The 21003-nt window shown below is 50.4% G+C and overlaps 1 protein-coding gene across 1 annotated transcript; it reads left to right on the forward strand.

Moving 5' to 3' along the window:
• The first annotated feature begins 4923 nt into the window (after positions 1 to 4923).
• Positions 4924 to 10579, forward strand: HEXIM2 (HEXIM P-TEFb complex subunit 2). The gene is given in 3 exon segments (XM_011289267.2): positions 4924 to 5067; positions 6794 to 6907; positions 9559 to 10579. Coding segments are annotated over 3 exon segments (1053 nt in total). The 3' UTR covers positions 10354 to 10579.
• Positions 10580 to 21003: the final 10424 nt, after the last annotated feature.

The raw sequence follows: 21003 nt of genomic DNA on the forward strand, positions 1-21003 counted from the left end.
AGTCCAGTCTTTAAAAATACACAGTTTTAAGTAACTCACAAATTACTTTCATTTACCTGGAGATATGCCACTTTCCAAATTTTGCTTCCAAGGCACTTTATAAAATGTATTACATTATGTTCTTAGAGTGATGAGGTTTGCGGGAAATTTCAGTTTTCTATCAACACTTTCTACACTGAAACACTTGACTAGCATACTGCTCTCAGGATAGAGAAAAGACTCTGAATTACTTATTATAAAAGGGGGCTGTGCTGACAAATGGTCCTCAAGTCATTTGAGGATCTCTAGTCTTTCACTAAAGTCCTTTCTTCCAAACATTTTAACTGAGCTGCTTAAAAGACCAGGCTTACACACTGGCAATTTCAGTTTGTTCCCTTTCTCATAGGGGGCCTGGGTATCCAGCCAGGACAAAGTGCTTCCCCAACTCTGAGAGAGCTGGCTGGAAAGCTTAATCCTCCTCTAAGGAAAACTTTTGGGGGGTTAGCCTATAATACAAAGTGGCCTTCAGGAGACAGGGCCCTTTAGATACCATTTTTTTGGGGAGAGAAAACCAGGGAGGTTCAGATTGGTTTAATTCAGAAAAATATACCAGGCATCTCTAAAGAAAGAAAACATAAAAATTAGACTAGCTTAAAAGGAGTCAAAAAACCAGGGTCCTAGTCATATCTTTAACATATACTGGTAGTGCAACCCTGGACAAAACTCTCTTAAACTCTGAGTCTCATTCTTCATCAGCAAAATGGGCCTGTGCCTACTTTACAAAACTGCTATCAGGATTAAAGGATGAAAACATGTTATACTAAAGTAAGCTAACATTGATATTATTTCTTTTATTTCTTTCTTTCCTTTTTTTTTCCAGTAATCTCTATGCCCAGTGTGGGGCTCGAACCCACAACCCCGAGATCAAGAGTCACATGCTCCACTGACTGAGCCAGCCCCTTGTTTCTTTTTAAGACCAGAGCAGTTGCCCATTTGATCAGTATTTTAATTTTCACTTCATCTAGAGTAAAATTAAAATCCTTTGGGAAAATGTAAATAAATATGACCCTAATCACTTCAAAAGTTAGAGGGGAAAAAAAAATCAAAGAGGGAATCCATAGAAATTAAAAAAACCAAAAACCAAAAAACAACAACAAAAAACCCCACAACCACAAGCAAATAGTTTACCTTCAGAAAATCAAGAGCTGGCTATATTGAGTCAAACATTAGGTAATGCACCACAGAATTCTCCCTGGCCACTTACACCCAGAACAGCTGGCAACAAATATTCACAACATTGTGATAGCAAAGTTAGCTAGAGCTGAGATAGTACTTGTATTAAGTACACTTGAGTTTGTGAGGTTTGTTTTTGAAATTATTTTTTCAAATTTGATAACATTGGAATAAAATACCACTTTACTATTCTTGCTCACACAAAGTATAAATGGCTGATGCTAGAAATGAAAAATAATTTTTAAAAGAAAGAAGATGTCAAATTCAGGCCCTGAACAGTCGGGTGGGCTGACCAAAAGGTAATCGTCATACTTTGCAAATGGGACAGAATATACAGTCTAGGTGGCAAAGGTTCCATTTGAGCCAATGGTCTTTGAATACTGGAAAGTTTACAACCTCATTCCACTTCTTGTTGAAAAAAACAAAGGCTGAGTTTAAACAGATCAATAATTGAGCCCTCACAATTCCTCCTGAATAAACTTTTTCTTGGGTTTTACTCAGAGGTGGTTCAATTATGACAAATGATGTTAACAAGGTCAAGGGCAGAGAATAATCCTAGTTTATTAATAAACCTTTGCACACCAACAAAATTCTTTCAAATGAGTGAGTTGCTGTAGGCAACTGTTGGTAAGTTTTTTGAAAAAGTGCTCTCTCTCAACGTAGCACCAAGAGCAGTTATATTTGGCTTAAAAGTTTTTTCTTTTTTAAAAAAAATTTTTTTTTTAATGTTTATTTATTTCTGAGGCAGAGAGAGACAGAGCATGAGTGGGGGAGGGTCAGAGAGAGAGGGAGACACAGAATCAGAAGCAGGCTCCAGGCTCTGAGCTGGCAGCACAGAGCCCGATGCGGGGCTTGAACTCACAAACCGTGAGATCATGCATGACCTGAGCCAAAGTCGGTCACTCAACCGACTGAGCCACCCAGGCGCCCCTAAAAGTTTTTTCAAGAAGAGCAAAAATTTGGAAGGAAACTGAACTCTCATCCTTCATATTCTATTTGACACATCCACAGACTTCGTGTGAAGTGTTAAAAAGCCCTGGGTTTGCAGTGAGCAAAAAGGATATTCCTGAAGGAAAATGTGGGAACTTGAGTGCCCCAAGCAGAAGCATCTGAAAAAATGACAGCATCGCTGCTCTTGTGAGCTCTCAGAAGAACTTGTGCTAGCCTCCAGAGGGTCAGAAAAGGAGGTTAATTTGAAGTCTGAAGCCTGATTCAACACAGAAGTTCGCATACCTGGATAACTCCAGTACAACTGTTAGGCAAAGGCAGGAGACCAAACTAGAGGATGGAAAGGAATGTCTAAGAGGTTACCTCTCTAGTTATTTCTAAAAGTGTACTTAACAAAACAACAAACATTTGAGCAATTTAAGAAGAGAAAATTCAAAGAGAAAGAGGGTGAGAGCGAAACACAATAAAAAATTGATTATGATTGTGGAAATCCAATCACCCAGAAGCAAGCAGCTTCATGCCAAAGGGGACCTGCTCCAAGAGTCAATCCTACTCATCCATGGATCCTGCTCACACAGAGCCACCAGGCCCCAGGAGCTGGCCATCAGGGTAAAATATCCAGGTCTTCCTAGTAACACCGTTTGGTACCCTGAGAAACTGACCCTCATTCAGCCTAGTTGGATGGCCACCCTTTGTGCCGCCAAGGGCAACCAGGGCCATATTTCTTTAAGGCAGGCCTCCCAAATACCCCAGATAACTTCTGAAGCAGAAGTTCTAGATTCCCAAATAATGAAGTTTTAGTAAGTAAATGTTTACATAGCTACTGAAGAGTAGTTACTCAAGGTATTTATGAGGGAGGCAGCACAGATACTATTTTCAAATCAGGAAACTGAAGCATATAGGGTTTGTAGCCTTTGTCATAAACCCCAAAACAACTCATCTGAAAGGGGAGAGCTGAGAAGGAAGTTGAAGGTCTGGTTGAACATTAGATGAACAATGGACTCAGCAACAAAATGACCAGTTTGGCCTCATCTTCAGGATTTGGCCTCCCGCCAAGCCAATCAAGTCAGTGGTAGCACACACAGAAATAGAACTTGGAGTTCCTAACTTCCAGTCCTGTGTTTTGCTCAGAAGATAACCAAGGGAGCATTATTAAACTGGGTTTATTCCCAACTTTTCTTATCAAGGAATGGAAAAGCTTCCGGGTCAACCTTAAAGATGATAACCTTTCATCTTTCTAAATGAGTAACACATTTCTGCACCTGGCCCAGTACTGTCTACCTAGTAGCATCCAAAGGTTTAACCCTATTACTTCACCATGGAGGATGAATCACAAGAGTCTGGGATCCTCCATTAAATTCTTGACAGAAGAACTACAAAGATAATCTGTAAAGCCCCATTCAGCTCCTATGACTATTTAACTTAACTCCTACCAAGTTAATGTCAGCTTTTCCTAACCCATCTTCTCTTGATCTGAAGAACAGTGTAAAATTAACATGACATAAGCCAAGTCAACCTACAGTATGAATCAAGGATACTTCATTTAGTGGTTCAAATTTTGGATTAAGAAATTAAGTCAATGGTGATCACCTTGTCACCATCCAGTTGTAAGACTTTCTCTGAGAACATCTGGGGAGCAGGGGGAGAATATAAAGTTATGGAACTGTCACTTACAACTTAAAAGATGATTAATAGGAGGAGGGGGAGGGCTTCAGTTATCAAAAACCTTTCAAGGTTCTTGCTTTTCAAGCCAAAGGCTTAGGAATGATGTGACCACGTGTAATTGGCAATGAGATTCATTACAAGATACCCTCAGAGGTAAAGTTCACTACCCAGTCACTCTCATGCTACACATAATTTCTAACTGGTATTTTAGCAACAAAATTATTAAGATATCCCTGAGCTGTATGTAAAGCTCTCTGAACTTGGATCTCGAGCAGGAGGAAACAAGATGGTTTAATCTGTAATTCAACAAAAGAATTTCACATCAAACTTCAATCCTAAGAAGCTGCTATAACTGTCAATGTAAGGTTGAGTATTTATTTTTTTCAAAGCAGGTCTCCCCCCACCCCTCAAACGCTACATATATGAAGTTGCTCAAAACTGCAATTTCTATCTGGGTAGCATCTGGGATTCACAGAGGTGATTTTCAATTAGTGTCCTTGGAAATTCAAAATAGAGGTTCCCTAGTAACAATGCGTCAGTGGCAAAATACTCCCCATTTTGTTCAGTTTGTGGAAGAAAAGTTCTTTAAACTGGAAAGAATTTGTAGTCTTATAAAGATTATGTTGGAATTAGTTCGTTCTTTCCTCTAGGAGGGCAGCCATTTCTCCAAAAGTTTTGGTTAAAACTCATGGCTCGGATTTCAAAACGCAAACAGATGTTCCTGAAGCATCCGAAATGGGCCACTCCACTTTTATTCCCTGAGCCGTGGCCACTCAGTTTTTTTTTTGTGTGTGTCCCAACCCCGTAAAGGGCAAAACCCAACCTTTTTTCGGTGTAAACTTTCAAGAGAAGTGAACAGCACATTTTTAGAGTTTCCCAAACTGGCTGGGGACGTGCAAGGTCAGGTCATTCCGACAATCGGGGCTGGCTAGAAATCTTGAGGGCAAGAGCGCTCAGAGATTTCCAAGCATTGGGCTCGCAAAGCCTTCCACGTGCCTCTATCTACCTAGTTCCAGGAGGAATTGGTGGTTGCTACTGTAAGAAGAGACTTTCCTTCTCGAAGCCGGGCCGCGAGATGGCCTTGGTGTATGGGGGAAGATGGTGGGTGCACCCGGCTCTGCGCCCTCGGGGCCTCCAGCTGCCAGCCACGCCAGGAGGACGCACGGCCAGAGCTGGGACCTCCGCCCTCCCCGGGGGCGCCAGTCTTTGGAATCTGGCGACGCCCCCACCTCGCCCCTCGAAGTGGGGGTCTCGCAACGCAGGGCCCCGCCACCATACCCAGGCCGCATGGGGGTGGGGAAAGTTGGCAGAACTCGGCCTCTGGATCTGCGTCCCCCGTGGGAAGAGCAGAGCGGAGTCGTTTGTTTCACCCGGTCTCTCCCCAACTGGGGTCTCGGGGAACACGCGGTAATTGCCCAAGAACCCCGCCCTCTGTGAGAGGCGAGGCTGCGGGGCTGCCGGGACGGTTTGAGGACCGGGCCCGGCCGGGGAGACTCCAACCTTCACCCCCCCGGTCCCCGGTCCCACTCCCCGCCGTCTCCCGGCGCCACCACTTCAGGCAGCCCACTCGGCCCGGCCTCTCCCCGCGCCCGGACCACCCCCCACGGGGTGCTCTCACTGCGCAGCGAGTCCCTCCGCTGCCTCCTCCCAGCCCAAAATGGCGGCGGCGGCCACCGATCCTTCTCGTCGCCTTCCTCTAGAGCCGAGGATCCCTCCGCACCCACAGCCCCGCCCCTCTCAGCCGGATCTATTTTCTGACCCGTAAAGATTAACGCCATCAATGAACTCTTTAATTGAGCTCGGAAGGCGGGTCCCGTTGTGCTTCCGCACAGCTAATCGTTGACGAAAGTGGAAATATTGGCAGACGACTTGACCAATCAAAGAAGGCATCGGTGAGCGCGGGAGGCCGCTCGCGCAAGGGTATATGGGTTTTGGAGTTCTCGGTCTGACTGTAGACGTGACAGGATCTTGATCCGTGTTCCAAAGCTGGAAAAACTACAATCCCCAATAGGCACCGCGCTGCCAGGCTCCCCCGCCCCCCCCAACTTCCCCAACCTTAGTGCCTGAGCGGCTTGACCAGAGCTGCTGCAATTGCAGCAAGAGGTAGGGCTGAGGCATTGGGAACTGCACAAACAGGAGGTCGGTCGCACAGAAAGACACACAGATATAGTCGTGTGCATAATCCTTGACAGCAAATAGGTCAGTTCTGCCTTTGCAAAATCTCCTTTCTCGGACCACTTCCCCCTTTCCAAGGAATCCATCCTTATTCCAGTTGGGCTTCCCTTCCAGCTGCATGTAGTGTGAAGACTTCTTCCCCTTTCCTCTGTTTCCCGTCCTGAGAGGAAGGAGCCGGGAGGCAGGCCAGGCCCAGGAGATGATAAGGCTTCAGCCCCAGGCTCGGCCCAGGCCACAGCTGTGTTTCTCAGGGCTGGGTTTTGGAGTCCAGCCTGGGGGCAGGCAGGGGGAGGGGGTCCGCTGTCAAGACTGGGGCCTCTGGACACAGTGAGGAAAGGACCCCCTTGTAAAGCCTGCTACATATTTTCTTGTTACAGCCACTGACCCACTCGACTGTCGGCCTCTCCAGGTCATTGCTGTACCTTGCCTCCCAGGACAGCGTCCTTCCCCCTTTTGGTTGTTTTGGGGGTGGGGGGGAGAAGCTCAGGGCGAGCTTCCTAACTGCCAGCCTGGGCCTCAGTGACTTCTAGAAGAACAGTATAGGATGTAAACCCGGGCCTGGGGTCTGAGGAACAGGACTGGGAAGATGGTCCCTTATTCCCCATTTGGCCCTCTTGCTGGCTGGAGGTGTGGAAAACCAGGGTGTGGAGGCAGCCTTCAGGGCCTTCATTTGATAACGACAGTGTGCAGGTCTGGTGCTACAAAATGGCTGCCGCTGCCTTGGGGAAAAATTCCTGGGTAGCCAGTCTTCCTGAAAATTCTCCTTTAAGACTTGGTTTTTCTGTTATTTAAGGCAGGTGTCATTAGTTAAAGGCATCTGCTGAAAGATTTGGAACAGAAGAAGGTGGCTACTACGAACCAGACCAACTGTAATACAGAATCACCCGCAGCCCTGGAGGAGGCCAAGGTAAGCCCCACCTTCCCAACCACCTGAGTGCCCTACCATGGATCCCGCCATCGTGTCTCAGATGTGTTGGCAGATTTGGAAAACCAGTATTTTTAAATGAGTCCCTACTGTGCAGTGGGCAATATGCCAGATGCCAAATCTGTGCTATCTCATAAAATCCTAGGAGCCCTTCAAGGTAGGACTACTACTTCCATTTCAAAGAAGCTAAGGTTCTCAGAGCTGAAATACCTTTTCTAGAATCACGCAGCTAGCAAACAAAAGGTCCAGGTTTAAAGTTTGTTTTGTTTTTGTTTTTTGAGAGAGAGAGAGAGCGCGTGCATGTGAGTGAGCAAGCACGTGCTTGCGCACAAGCACAAGCAGGGGAGGGGCAGAGAGGGAGGGAGGGGAGGGGAGAGGGGGAGAGAGAATACCAAGCAGGCTCCGTGCTGTTAACACAGACTGTCACAGGGCTCAATCCCACGAACTGTGAGATCATGACCTGAGCCGAAATCAAGAGTCGGACGCTTAACCGACTAAGCCACCCAGGCACCCCAAGATTAAATTTAGGGACTTCTGACAACAGAACTCTGCCTTGCAATCTGTCAAGGCTGAGAACGAAGCCTGACACAGGGAAAACAGTTTGAGCAGTTGGCTCATAATTTAGGATGGGGGTTGGGGTGCACACATCATCCGGGAGAGAGGGAGACACAGATTGTGTCAGACTCTCAGAAAACATCACCTTCTGATCTGGCAACAGGAATCCAAACCCGCTCTGCCCATACTCTCTCTTGCTGCCCCCACCTTGCCTATTCTCCCCGAGTTTTTGAGTCCCTGTAGGTGAGGAAGGAACTCAGCTCCTCTGACCCACCCTAGCTGGCCACTTCCAGCGTTTTCTGGAGTTGTTTAATTTGGAGTTCGTGGTAGGTCAGGGTTAGAAGTTCAGAGAGGGCATATGACTCACCCAGATCACACAGCTTATCTGCAGTAGTGGGAATGGTGGTAAAGGGACAAGCCTTCAGGAGGGAGGCAGCACGTGGGGCTGAGGGGCAGGGATGGTTTGGGTGAGGGGAAGGATCATCAGGGGGGACACGTACTGAGGGCTGGGGGCAGGTGAACGATTGTGCACACACAGGCAAACCACCTTGCCTGGGCCTTGCTTCTTCTGGGGTGGGGCAGAAACTCCGTCTCAGGTGGCTCAAGACACTGGTGGAGATAAGGCCTGTTCTTGATCTACGATCTCCCTGCAGGTGAAGTAACAATACAACACGACAAACAACACAACACACGTACTGCGTAGACGCTGTAACACACTCCATCCCAGATGAAGAAGAGAACTCCAGGGCCTCTAAAGCACTCACAGCGCACCTCCAGCTCTCACAGGGCTGCGTACATCCCCCGATGCACACGCTATGCTTGTATGGACCTATGTCAGATGTCTCTGAGCCGTGGTGTACATTATAGAGCAACACGCTAATGGCAGCAGTTATTATTAGAATTCCCCAAACCACAAACGTAGAGCAATTCATTCCCCATCCCCCACCCTGAGTACTCCCACCCTTACCACAACAGAGATAAACACATGCTGTGTACACACGCTCTTGACAGAATCCTTTCCACCTCTTAGATAAGTTCTAGGATTCTGTCGGCTGCACACTGGAGGTTCACCCTTCCTCTCCCTAGTGAGGGCCTCTTTCCTGCCGCTCATGTCAAAGAGTGATAGCAACTTCTGCCTGGAATAAATACACTCCGTCTTCTTTGCCCTAGATCAACAGAAAGGAGAGTCTCATGTCCCTATGTTTTTTGGACCCCCCCTCTCTTATGGGCTTTATGTTATTTAACATATGTTTATTGAGCACTTACCTTGGGCCATGCACGGGGACACAGTGGTGAACTGGACAGACAAGACACATTCTTATAGGAAGAAGACATGGTAAATGGTAATGTGGTAGATGCGACGTGGAATGTTAACTGGGTCCCATGACAATGGGAAGGGAAGATGAGGGGGCAGATCTTTAGATAGGGTGGTCAGGGTGAGCCCCTCTGAAGAGGGCACCAAGCCCTAAAGAGTCAGCTATGCAAATACCTGGAAGCAAGATCGACTACATAATTTGTAGGGCCCAGTGCAAAGGGTTCTTTATCAAAAAATTGTTAAGTTCAAGACAAGGACAGCAGAGCTTTAAGCAAAGCATGGGGCCTTTCTGAACAGAGTGGGGGTGAGAGGCTCTGAGAGACTGCACAGGTTGCTTCCCCACGAAGCCAACTCTGTCTGAAAGACAAGCTTCCTAGGAAGATGACTGATCAAGCAAATGCATCAGGAGCCAGTCCCCGACCTCTATTCTCTTTCTCCTACTTCATTCAAACAATATTTAGTGAATACTGTGCTCTGTGAGGCACAGAACAGGTACTGTTGGAGGCACTGAAATTACAGAGTGAAATATATGGGCAGAATTCCTGCTGTTTTCATGAGTTTGCTCGGGGAGGGCTGGGTGGGGGGGGGCAGACAGTAGACAGGTAAAAACCCACAAACCAACAAATAGTTGCAGAGGGTGAGAGGCTGGAGAGTGACCCCAAGTCAGCTATGGGAAGGTTGGCTTCAGGCCAAGTGGTTATGGAAGGGTTCCACCACCGGGGACAGGCTGTCTGTGATTTATTCTTCCTTGTCCTCTGTCTAGACCCCTGGTGCTCCTGGGAGCCCCCAGACACCCCCTGAGCCTCATGACCCTGGTAGTTCCCTGCCCCTGACACCCCGGATAGAGAGCCACTCGGAGGAGGAAGACCCTACTGGGGCTGGCAGTGGCCTGGGCTGGAACAATAGGGCTTCCCGGACCCAGAGCCCAGGGGGCAGCTCAGTGGAGGCTGTGCTGGGCCGGAAGAAGCACCGCAGGAGGCCTTCAAAGCGCAAAAGGCACTGGCGGCCCTACCTGGAGCTGAGCTGGGCCGAGAAGCAACAGCGGGATGAGAGGCAGAGCCAGAGGGCCTCCCGGGTCCGCGAGGAGATGTTCGCCAAAGGCCAGCCTGTGGCGCCCTACAACACCACCCAATTTCTGATGAATGACCGAGACCCTGAGGAGCCCAACCTGGAAGTGCCCCATGGGGCCTCCCAGCCAGGCTCCAGCGGGGAGAGCGAGGCAGGGGAAGGCGACGGGCGAGGCCCAGCTCACGGTGAGTTCCAGCAGAGGGATTTCTCCGAGGCCTACGAGCGCTACCACACCGAGCGCCTGCAGGACCGCAGCAAGCAGGAGCTGGTTCGAGACTATCTGGATCTGGAGAGGCGGCTGTCGCAGGCCGAGGAGGAGACCAGGAGGCTGCAACAGCTGCGGGGGTGCACCGGCCCGCAGCCCTGCCGCCAGGTGGAGGAGCTGGCTGCTGAGGTCGAGAGGCTCCGGACAGAGAACCAGCGGCTCCGGCAGGAGAACGAGATGTGGAACCGGAAGGGCAGCTGCCCCGGCGGGGAGTCGGGCACCTAGGGGGGCCCCTCACCCAGGCTGACCCAGGGAGAAGGTCCCATTTCATATACACTCAGGCCGCTGGGTCTCAGGGAGGCAGGTGGCAGTTGGAAACCACTCCCAGTACCCCCGTGTCCGCTGAGAACAGCTAGAATCGGTTCAGCCTTCCCACCTTGTCGTTTCCATAATGTGTTCTTTGATGTCTTCGTATTTTTCTCAAAGAGATTAAATAATTTTCGTGAGGTCAGATGGGAGTGGCTAGGATTGATTTCACTAGGGCTGCTCTGAGAGTCAAAGCACATTTGTCCCAGAGAGGTTTGGGACTGGGGTCCTAGACCCACCTTGCCCCAAGCCTGGGAGGCCAGCCGACCTCTGTATTGGGGAACTACCAGGGCCTCCAGGATGTCTGAATGCTGCTCTCTGTGTCCAGGAAGAATCAGACTCCTCTGAAGGTTTTATAGAGGAGGATGCAGGGCTGGGCGGGGGGCTCAGGAACCACCGGTTCAGCCAGAACTTAAGATGCCCGATTGCCGTGAGGAGCTTGGGATGTCCTCTGGAGGAGGGAGGGCTGGGACTTTTGGAGGGGCTCCTTCAGGGTTTCTTCCCAGGCTCCCTGTATCCTCCCTGTCCTCCCCAGAGTTCGGAGGGCTGGGTTGGATGAGGGTCTGGATGGCTTGTGTCTCCTTTACCTTGACAGCCCGCTACCCACCTCCACGTCTCGAAGCCAGTGGTTGGGCAGGAGGTTGGTCATCACCTTTGCCCCCAGACCTCCTGGAAGGGCACTTACAAGTATCCCTCAAGGGAAGTTTTCTCCTGGAAAAAAAAAAAAAAAGCCCAAGAGACAGAGGGGGCAGTGAAGCCGCCCTTAGCAGAGCTGGTGGCCTGGCTTTCCTAGTGCCCACCGCGCATCTGTGTGTGCTGCTCCTCTTGCCCCATCCCCTGTGTGGTCCCTTCCCTCCGAGGTGAGCCCCTCCCCTGTCTGCGTAATAGAAAGCTGAGTCAGCTGGGATAAGGTGCCACCAAGGTGCCAGCAGTATTGGGCTCTGAAACGAGCTCACACACCGGAACACTCAGACCCAGCCTTCTCCAGACACCCGGTCTCACTTCCATCACCCCTTCCAGGCGTCCTTGTTGGCTGCCTAGTGTCAGGCTGGGGTGGTGGAGGGGGAAGTTAGTCAACTCACCAGCGAGCCTGTGTGGTTCTGCCGCCCCGTGCAACGGGGAGGGGCGGAGACCTGGCCAGCCCAACCTAGCTTCCATTCCAGGAAGGCTCATCTTGTCAGGCCACATTGGGCAAGAGAAGGGCTCAGGCCTCTGAGCCGCTGGGATGGAAATGTTGACGAACCCTGTGTGTTGCCAAGACAACTTTCATTTCTGCCCTGCCACACCCAGGCCTGGCCAGCGCCTTCAAGAAGGAAGCAAGGGGAGAACAGATTCTGGGGAGGGATGGGTTTCAAGAAAGAGCAGAATCTCTAGTCCCTGGTGGCAGGTGGGGTGGGGGTGGGGCGTTCTGCCCCTGGAAGCTTCACCAAAGATTTTAGCCCCCTTCTCTTTGATCTTGAACAGTTCAGGAAGGGCCAGAGGAACGCTTGTCCCCACTTTGCAGATGGGAAATCCAAGGCTCTGAGAGGGTGTGGCTTTCCAAATTCCTAGCCTGCCTTCCCCTGTGGGTGCTAGCCTGGATCCAGAGGCCCCCTGGGCAAGGCTCAGGCAGCCTCCCAGCTGCCGCATTCCTCAGCAGGGAGCCCAGAGGGAGAGGGTTGGGCCTGGCCTAAGGTTGTTTACCCAGAGGCATATGTGTGTGTGTGTGTGTGTGTGTGTGTGTGTGTGTGTGTGTAACTAGGAAGGGTGAGAAGATTCCAGAGGGGGCCGCTGGAGTGTTGGGGGAGGGCTGTGGGTGTGGTGTGAGGGAGAGGGTGCTGGGGCTGTGCCCAGGAGGCCGGCTTTGGCCAGCGTGTCCCTGAGTAGGCAAGAGCTCCGTACAGGGGAAGGGACAGGTGAGGAGTTCAGCCCTTTTTGGCCCAGAAGCTGAGGAGCCTAGAGACAGGAAAGCTAGTTGCTGGCCCTCCCCTGTCCAGAGACCCAAACACACAGACACACACACACGCACGCACGCACACGCGTTGAGGGCTCTTGGTCAGGGCCACATCAAGGTGGGTTAATTTCCCCAAGGTTGGTGGAGGACAGGATGGAACAAGAAGAAAACAAAGGAGAAAAGTGTGAGCTGGGAAAGTGTCTTCACTGAGGGGAGTCAGTGAGAAAGAGCCCTTGTCACCTCCTCCAGCCATCTGGTTCCCGACCTCAGTGCCCTGGAGCCCCAGGGTTGAGCTGGAGTGCCTTCTGCAGTACTGGGCCAAGTACTGGGCAGAGGCCGCTCGGCTACAGGTAGTGGCCAGGTGTGGGTTCCTTTTGCCTTTTCCCTCTCTGGCTGCCCTGTCCTGAGGCCTGGGCTTCTCCCGGTCCCCCACAGTGACAGAAGCTCCAATTTTACAGCCTCCCCCCTCCCCTGCAACCTACATATCCCCTTGGCTGGGGAAAGCTGGGCTTAGACACGCTCCCCTTTCCCCCTCCAGGCCTTTCTAGAGCAAATTCTCAGTGTCTTACTTCCCTCATGCCCATTTGCTTTCCAGGATCCTCTTGGTTACCTGGGGTGGGGGGTGGGGGGTGGCGGGGCAGAGGCAGATATTTCACAGGAGTGAAGCTTCCCACCACCCCTGCGTGCCCTGGCCTGGGATTCTTTTTTCCCATCAAGGACTCCCTTCACCTCAGGTGGAAACACCTGTGTCCAGAGGGGACAGGAGGCGTCTGCCAGGAAGTGAAGAAGGGGGTTTGAGGTGAAGAAATCAGTATGAGGGCAGAGGGTGGCCAGTTCTTACTGCTCCCTGTTGGGCTCAAGCAAGCATGGCACTGGCCCTTTAAGTGGGGGTGCCAGTCAGTGCCCTCCCCCAGCCAACCCAATTCGTGGGCACACTGAGCATGTGCAGGAGCCCTGCAAGCACAGGGGAGGGAAGTGGGGGGATAGATTCCGGAGGGAACTCCTCACCCCCCTACTTCCTGTAGCTGCCCCCACTCTCCTTCCTGGGTCTGACAAAGGAGCTCATGGTGTCACCCAGTCCCTTCCCCCACCCCAGACCCCGGTGGGTGCTGCCCTCTCGGGATGCTGGGCGTGCAAGGCAGGCCCTCTGGGCCCCGGGGAAGCTGGGCAAGCCCCCCCTGCTGCCCTGAGTGGCACACACACTTAGCCCAGTGCCATCCTCGCTTCTCTGATGTGGGCGGTGGATAATCTTCCTGCTGCTTAACATGCTTGATGTCATTCCGTTGGTGCCAGGCTTTTTAAAAGAAGCATCTACCTGTGACGAAGCTCTGCTACAAAAATTAAAGTCAGCTAAAAAGATGAGGTCCTTACCCCCTCCCCCAGGAGCTTCCAGTCTAAACTCTGAGAGGAAGCAAACAGCTCAGAGGTTACTAGCGCCTGTCCAACTCCCTCCCTGCTTCTCCCCCTTCCCCTATAGGCAGCTGGCTCCCCAAGTTCCAAAGCGCAAACTGCTGCCTCAACTGGCTGCATCCTCCAGACCACCCTCCCTCTTACCTTCCCCCTACCTCAAGCTGCTCTGTTTTCTGCAACATCAGAATGTACAACATCTCCCCCTCCCCCCATAACTCAGCCCTCCTTCACCTTCCCACCTGCCTCTGCCTCCGCAGGAGAGAGAGAGAACAAGCGGGGGGAAGGGCAGAGCCAGGGGGGACAGAGGATCTGAAGCAGGCTCCCTGCTGATGTCAGAGTACCCAGGAACCATGAGATCGTGACCTGAGCTGAAGTCCCACGCTTAACTGCTTAACTGACTGAGCCACCCAGGCACCCCCCCTCCTTCTTTAATCTCTTAGCTACAGGTACCCTTATTTCTAATCGAGGTGAAATTCACATAACATAAAATTAATCATTTTAAAACGAATGACTCAGTGGCATTTAGTACATTCACAATGTGTGCAAGTGCCACCTCTGTCTAGTTCCAACATTATCACCCCAAAAGGAAACCCGCATCCTCATTAAGCAGTTACTCCCCACTCCCATCTTTCTCTAACCCAGGCAACCACCCATCTGCCTTCTGTCTCTATGGATTTACCTATTCTGCATATTCTGGTGATAAAGCCAAGAGGGAAAGACTGGTCTCCAGGGGCCTGTATCCAAAATGACCTGAGATTACCTGAGGGCCTATTGTAGAGGGAGCACTGTATCAGGAGGTGCTAGAGACCTGTGATCCATCCCATTCTGCTTCTATAACTCAGGGGCCTCCTCTCCTCTGTCCCAGGACACGGGAGACTTCAGGCCAGTCCAGGATCCCGAGCCCTGGGGCCTATCCTTGGCTAGGGGGCTTGTGTCTGGGACTATGCTGCTTGGCCTGAAAAATAGAACATCTCCTTGATCCTCTTGGCTCCTGCCTGCCGGGTCCAGGCAGTGAAGATGGTCCCGGGGGAACAGTGTAATTAATCCTGTGGGGTTTGGGGTCAGATGCATGAGGAAACTGTGGCTCAGAGAGGTTGAGAAGCTAGCAGCCAGTTCTGATTGTGTTTGAGCTGTTGACCACTGTGCTCGCTCCTGTCTTCAAAGAGATAAAGTAAGTTGAGGGTTTAGCAAAGTGCTGGTGGCGTGGGAGGCGCTCTTGGATGGAAGCAGCCATAAATTTTACTACTTGCAGGGTATTGCATAATCAAGAAGTGAAGAGCTCCATTCCCAGGTGGTTCTTGGGAGTTTCCCTCACCATCCCCTTCCCTCATCTTTTGAGAGGGTTTCCTCTTTGCCTTGTCCACCGGCCTCCCTAGGATGATGGCTTTTGTGGAGGCTGAGAGGGGCTGCCTGGACCTTGAGCCCCTAGGGCAGCTGGGAGTGGGAAACATGGTTTCCCTCTCCCCCAGATAAGGAGATGTTATTGTCACCTCACCTGGAGCTCAGCTCACTCTTGTCTCCACGGCTGAACGTCCACCCCTGCCCCCAAACAGAAAGGCCTTTGTGGACCCAGGGAAGGGAGGGGACTGCATCGGCCCGGTCTGGCAGTGGGACAGGGTGAGCAGCTGGTTCCCAGTTGGTCACTATGTGAGCATGGGCATTCCAGAGACCACCTGCCCCAGAGATCCTCCCTGGGCCCTATCCAACATAGGATGCCCAGATCAGCCCTCAAGGCACCTGCTGCCTCCTGCCTCCTGCCCATCAGGATGGGTGCCCTCTCCTGCTTTGTCCTTACCCTAGCCGTTCCCAGAGGAAGTTCCCAGGGAGACTAAGTTGTGAGGGAGAATTATGAGCCACGTGGGCATCCAGAGCCTGCTTTTGCCACAGCCTGTCATTCCAGAGAGAAGGAAGGGAAAAGGGTCTCCATGGGCCCTAATTCTCCTGGCTCTTACTCCTTCCAGCTCTCCTTCTGGGGCCCTCCTCAGGCCCACACCCCCCCCCCTCCCCCCAGCCATTCAGACTCCCTTACCACAGTGTGAGGACCTACCTGGTCACAGGGTTGCAGGCTCCTGCACTGCATGCCCAGAACCAAGCCCTGTGGCTGTTGGACAGGCCGGCTCTCGCCATTGGGTCCTGAGGCCCCACAGTCCCTTCTGGCCAGACCTCCCTTCCTTTGCCTCTCAGTCCTAGCCTCAGTTTTTACCCTCTTGGGCTTTCCTCTGGGTCCCTGGTCCAACTGGCCCCACTTTTAATTCCCATCAGCTGTATTTGTAGTCACAGACATCACCCCTCCCTGGACTCATCCCACTCTGAGGATCCTCTCCTCCTCTCCCCACCACCCCTGCCCCCCAACAACTCCAGCTTCGTGACTTCCCTGGACAGCACTCCTCAGCTGCCTTTCCTCCTCCCTCCCCTGGGCTTCAGATGCTAGAGGCCTCCCCCCTCCTCCCACAGATGGCTACACAAGTGTGGACCTAACACCTGTTTCACCACCATTTGAAATTTCACATGGTTTTTGTTTTTTAATTTTTTAATGTTTATTTATTTTTGAGACAGAGAGAGAGAGCTCAAGTAGGGGAGGGGCAGAGAGAGAGAGAGGGAGGCACAGAATCTGAAGCAGGCTCCAGGCTCCAAGCTCAGAGCTGTCAGCACAGAGCCCCATGCAGGGCTCTAACTCACAAGCCGTGAGATCATGACCTGACCTGAGCCGAAATTCGAAATCTGATGCTTAACCGACTGAGCCACCCAGGTGGCCCTGAAATTTCACATTTATCATAAACTACTTCCACATGTGCATTTGTGAGTTTTCTGTTCTAGTTCTCCATCTGTTTATTGATAAACCAATCACATTAAAAAAATTATGCTGTATAATATGCTTTAATAGCTGATAGCTCTATTCTCTCATTACCTTTTATTTTTAAAATTATTTTTTATTTTATTTTATTTTTACTAAAGATTCCTGGATATCCTTCCTTAGATTAAAAAAATTTTTTTTCTGGAGTACATTTCAAAGCAGCTTGTCCAGATCTCCTCCCCAAAGCATATCTTTTTTTTCCCCCTGAAGCACGTCTATCTATTATCTGCCTATCTACCTATAAAGATATAGATAGACATGCAGATATAGACATAGGTGTAGGTATTTTCAGGAAGTTTCTAGACATTACCTAATTCATTTTTTTTAAGTTTATTTTTGAGAGAGAGAGAGAGAGAGAGAGAGAGAGAGACAGAGCATGAGTGGGGGAGGGGCAGAGAGAGGGGGAGACACAGAATCTGAAGCTGGCTCCAGGCTCTGAGCTATCAGCACAGAGCCCGATGAGAGGCTCGAACTCATAAACTGAGAAATCATGACCTGAGCCAAAGATGGAGACTTAACCATGTGAGCCACCCAGATGCCGCAACATTACCTAATTCAATGCCCTGTCTTTAGGGTGGGTTAAATATCTTTCTAAATCTGTGACTCTGTCTCTCTTATTCTTTTTAAGGGTACTGCCCACCGGCATTAAGTACATTCACACTGTTGTACAGCCCTCACCACCATCCATTTCCAGAACTTTTTTCTTTTCATCTGCCCAAACTGAGACTCTGTGTCCATTAAACAATAACTCCCCATCCCCCCCAACCAGCCCCTGGCAACCACTATTCTTTTCTGGAAGTCTTTTGAGATGATCGCTTCCCTGCTGCTTTCCATCCAGCTGGAGTCCAGTTTCTCTCTCCTTGCAGGGCTCCTTTGTCCAAAATATTGCTTCGCAACTTGACTGCCCACTGGGATCACCTGGGAAAAGATTTTTAAGTTCCCATGTCTGGGTGCCACCCCCGGAAATTCTGATATAATTCTTCCAGGTATGCCTTCCCGGTGTCAGAGTTTTTAAGGTTCTCCGGGGGATTCTCCTGTGCAGTCAGGGCTGAGAGCCACGCTTCTAAGTTCTCTCTGCTCAGCTCTCTGTGGCCGCGAGTCCCACGAGTGAGAGGGGTGTTTCTCACTTGCCCACATCCCTAGGAGGACTCCAAGACGGCATGACCTCCGGTGTGCAGACCAGACAGAGAGTCAGGATGTTTGGAAGGCACAGGGGTGGGCAGAGCTCAATTTAAAGAGGAAGGAGGTATTTCCTATCAATCTCTCTGGAGATTCCTGGCCTCCATGGATGTGCCAGGGCTTATGAGGTAAGACCAGAACACATGCTTGAGGGTCCCTCCGGCAATCAGATTTTGAAATCTGGCCACAGCAGCAAAGCCAAAAGCCACCTGCAGCATGTGAGTGATGATGACTTCTGCCCCATCTGGGCAGGGGGGGCCTCTGGACTGGGGGTTGACCCAGGTCTTCTGCCATTGGCATCCATCCGTGAACAAGTGCTGTGAATGTTTGCCGGGAGTTTCGGAATCAAATGCTATCCTTGCTTCCCTTTTCAGTGCCTTTTGTGATTATCCTCCACCCCATTTCTTCTTGCTCACCCAGAGCAGAGGGAGGGAGGGAGGGAGGAAGGAGGCCACTTGGAGGCTAGGGCAGGGAGGGTTCCCTAGAGCCAGATAGGCTTTTCTAGTGTGGAAATTAAGAGCACAGACTCTGGCCTTGGACTACCCGGGTTCAAATCATGCCTTATTCTACCCACCGCGGCTCCCCGCCCACACACAGAACAGAACAGGCACCTTCTCCATCGCCTGTCTGGACACACAGGCTGGCCAAGAGATGGCACGTCTCACCGGAAGCACCAACAGCAGTGTTTGTTCATCCAACAGATGTTTACTGGCTGTTAGTGTTCTAGAGCTGCCGGAACAAAGTACCATGAACTGGGTGGTTTGGAACAATGGAAATGTACGATTCACAGTTCTGGAGACTAGGAGTCTGGAATCAAGGCGAGGGCGGGACCATGCACCCTCCAAAACCTGCAAGCAAAGAACCTTTCCTTGCCTTCCCTTAATTTCTGGTGGTGTGCTGGCAGTCTTTAGTGGTTTTGGGCCCGGTTACTCCAATCTCTGTTTCCTCTCTCTGTGTGTCTGTCTGTATCCAAACTCCCCCCCTTAAAAAATTTTTTTTTAAGTTTATATGTTTATTTTGAGAGAGAGAGAGAGAGAGAGAGAGAGAGAGAGAGAATCTGCACTGTCAGTGAAGAGCCTGATAGAGGGCTCGAACTCTTGAACCGTGAGATCATGACCTGAGCCAAGATCAAGAGTCAGCACCCCCAAATTCCCCCTTTTTATAAGAACACGAATCATATTGGATTAGAGCCCACCCTAATTACCTCCTGATAACCTATGTAAAGACCCTATTTCCAAAAAAGGGAACATTCTAAGGTATTGAGGATCAGGATTCCAGCATATCTTTTTTTGTGGGGAGGGGGGACTCAATTCAGTCCATAACTCTGGCTGTTCATATTGTGCCTAGCACTGTGCCAGGCACTGGGGATGTCACAGTGAGCTTGATGGACATAGTCTCTGTCCTCATGGACCTTACACTCTCTTGTGTCTTTTTATTTAAAAACTTTTTTTTTCAACGTTTATTTATTTTTGGGACAGAGAGAGACAGAGCATGAACGGGGGAGGGGCAGAGAGAGAGAGGGAGACACAGAATCGGAAACAGGCTCCAGGCTCTGAGCCATCAGCCCAGAGCCTGACGCGGGGCTCGAACTCACGGACTGCGAGATCGTGACCTGACTGAAGTCGGACGCTTAACTGACTGCGCCACCCAGGCGCCCCTCTTGTGTCTTTTTATTGATAGCTTCTTCCTTTTCTTTTCTTTTCCTTTTTATGTATGTATGTATGTATGTATGTATGTATGTATGTTGGAGCCACACCCAACATGGGGCTTGAACTCACAACCCTGAGATCAAGAGTCATGCATTCCACCAACTGAGCCAACCAGGAGCCACCGGCCCCCCGCCCTAAACCTATAGCTTCTTACTTAATTCTAACTCTTGTTCGTGAATCACTCTGGAGTGTTCAAAGTACTTTCTTTCACGTGAGTCTTTTTGGGGAGACCTAGTCTTGGAGGACTGAAGTGACTTGTTCAGGGTCACTTGACTAACAAGTAAGAACACAAGTTAACAGCGAAATTCAGCACTTGTTAGATACCAACCAGTGTGAGCCTCACACACTTCATCTCATTTGATCCCCACAAACATTTTTCAGGATGAGGAGATTGAAGTAAGTTGCCCAGTGCCTTGTGGTTAATGAGAGATTGCACTGGGATTTGAATCTCGATGGTCCAGCTCCTGCGTCCATTCTCTTAGCCACCGCCATATGGTTCTCTACAGTGAGACACAGCCTTGTGCCTTTTTCGCTGCTCTCTGCTCTCGGCTGGCAAGCCAAGCTTGATTATTTATTGTACCCTCCATGCCTAGCAGAGAGCCACCTCTTCGCTCTTCCTGATCCAACTTCCCTGAAGCTCCTTCTCTCTTCCTCTTCCTTCCCGTTCCCTCTCACTCTGCATAGAGTTGCTTTGTCAAATGTTTCATTTATTATATACAATATTTAAGACCTAAAAAAACCACAGCCATGTACCCCCCACCCAGCTTAAGAAATAGCAATATTGCTTTTATTGTTAAAGCCCTAGCATCATGTCACTCCCCAGTTGCATTCTGTACCCTAAGTGGGGGTAGGGGGGACCCAGGATCCTAGATTGGTAATAATCATTTCTGTGCGTCTTTAGAAACACAGAGTTGCTTCTGACGGACAGTAAGGAGTTTTTGAGCTTGCTTCTTGACAAGGAAACGTAGCAGGAGGAGTGGATCAAGGTGGAAGTGTAGCTTGAACTGGATCTCTTTTGAAAATACATTACGATGAAATAGTTCAGACACAGAAAGGCATATAGAATAATAGAATGAACCCCCTGCTTAGGAAAGAAACATTAAAAATGATCCCCAGGGTTTTCCTTCCTGATGGAATCCTCCCAGATGAACCACCCACCTAAATTTGGGGCTTATCGTTTGGATTTGAATCTTGGGGAAGAAGCAGGGCTTTATAGTCAGGTGTGGGTGGGAAAGGACAGCACTAACAGAGAGAACAGCAGGGCAAAGACTCAGAGGAATGAGTTCAGGAAGCGGATGTTGGGCATGGCTGGCAAGCTGGGTACCTCTGGGGGAGGAGAGGTGGGGAGTTTGGGAAGGTAGATAAGCAGCCGTCTTTGCCCTCCTTGGGGACCTCACTTCTGAATTTCCCTCTTTCATTGCCCTCAGCACGTGGAATCCTAATTATTTGTTAGCATGACTTTGAGATCCTAAGGGTAGGGACCC

This window comes from Felis catus, chromosome E1 (genome assembly GCF_018350175.1).
Source record: "Felis catus isolate Fca126 chromosome E1, F.catus_Fca126_mat1.0, whole genome shotgun sequence".
Taxonomy (NCBI): Eukaryota; Metazoa; Chordata; class Mammalia; order Carnivora; family Felidae; genus Felis; species Felis catus.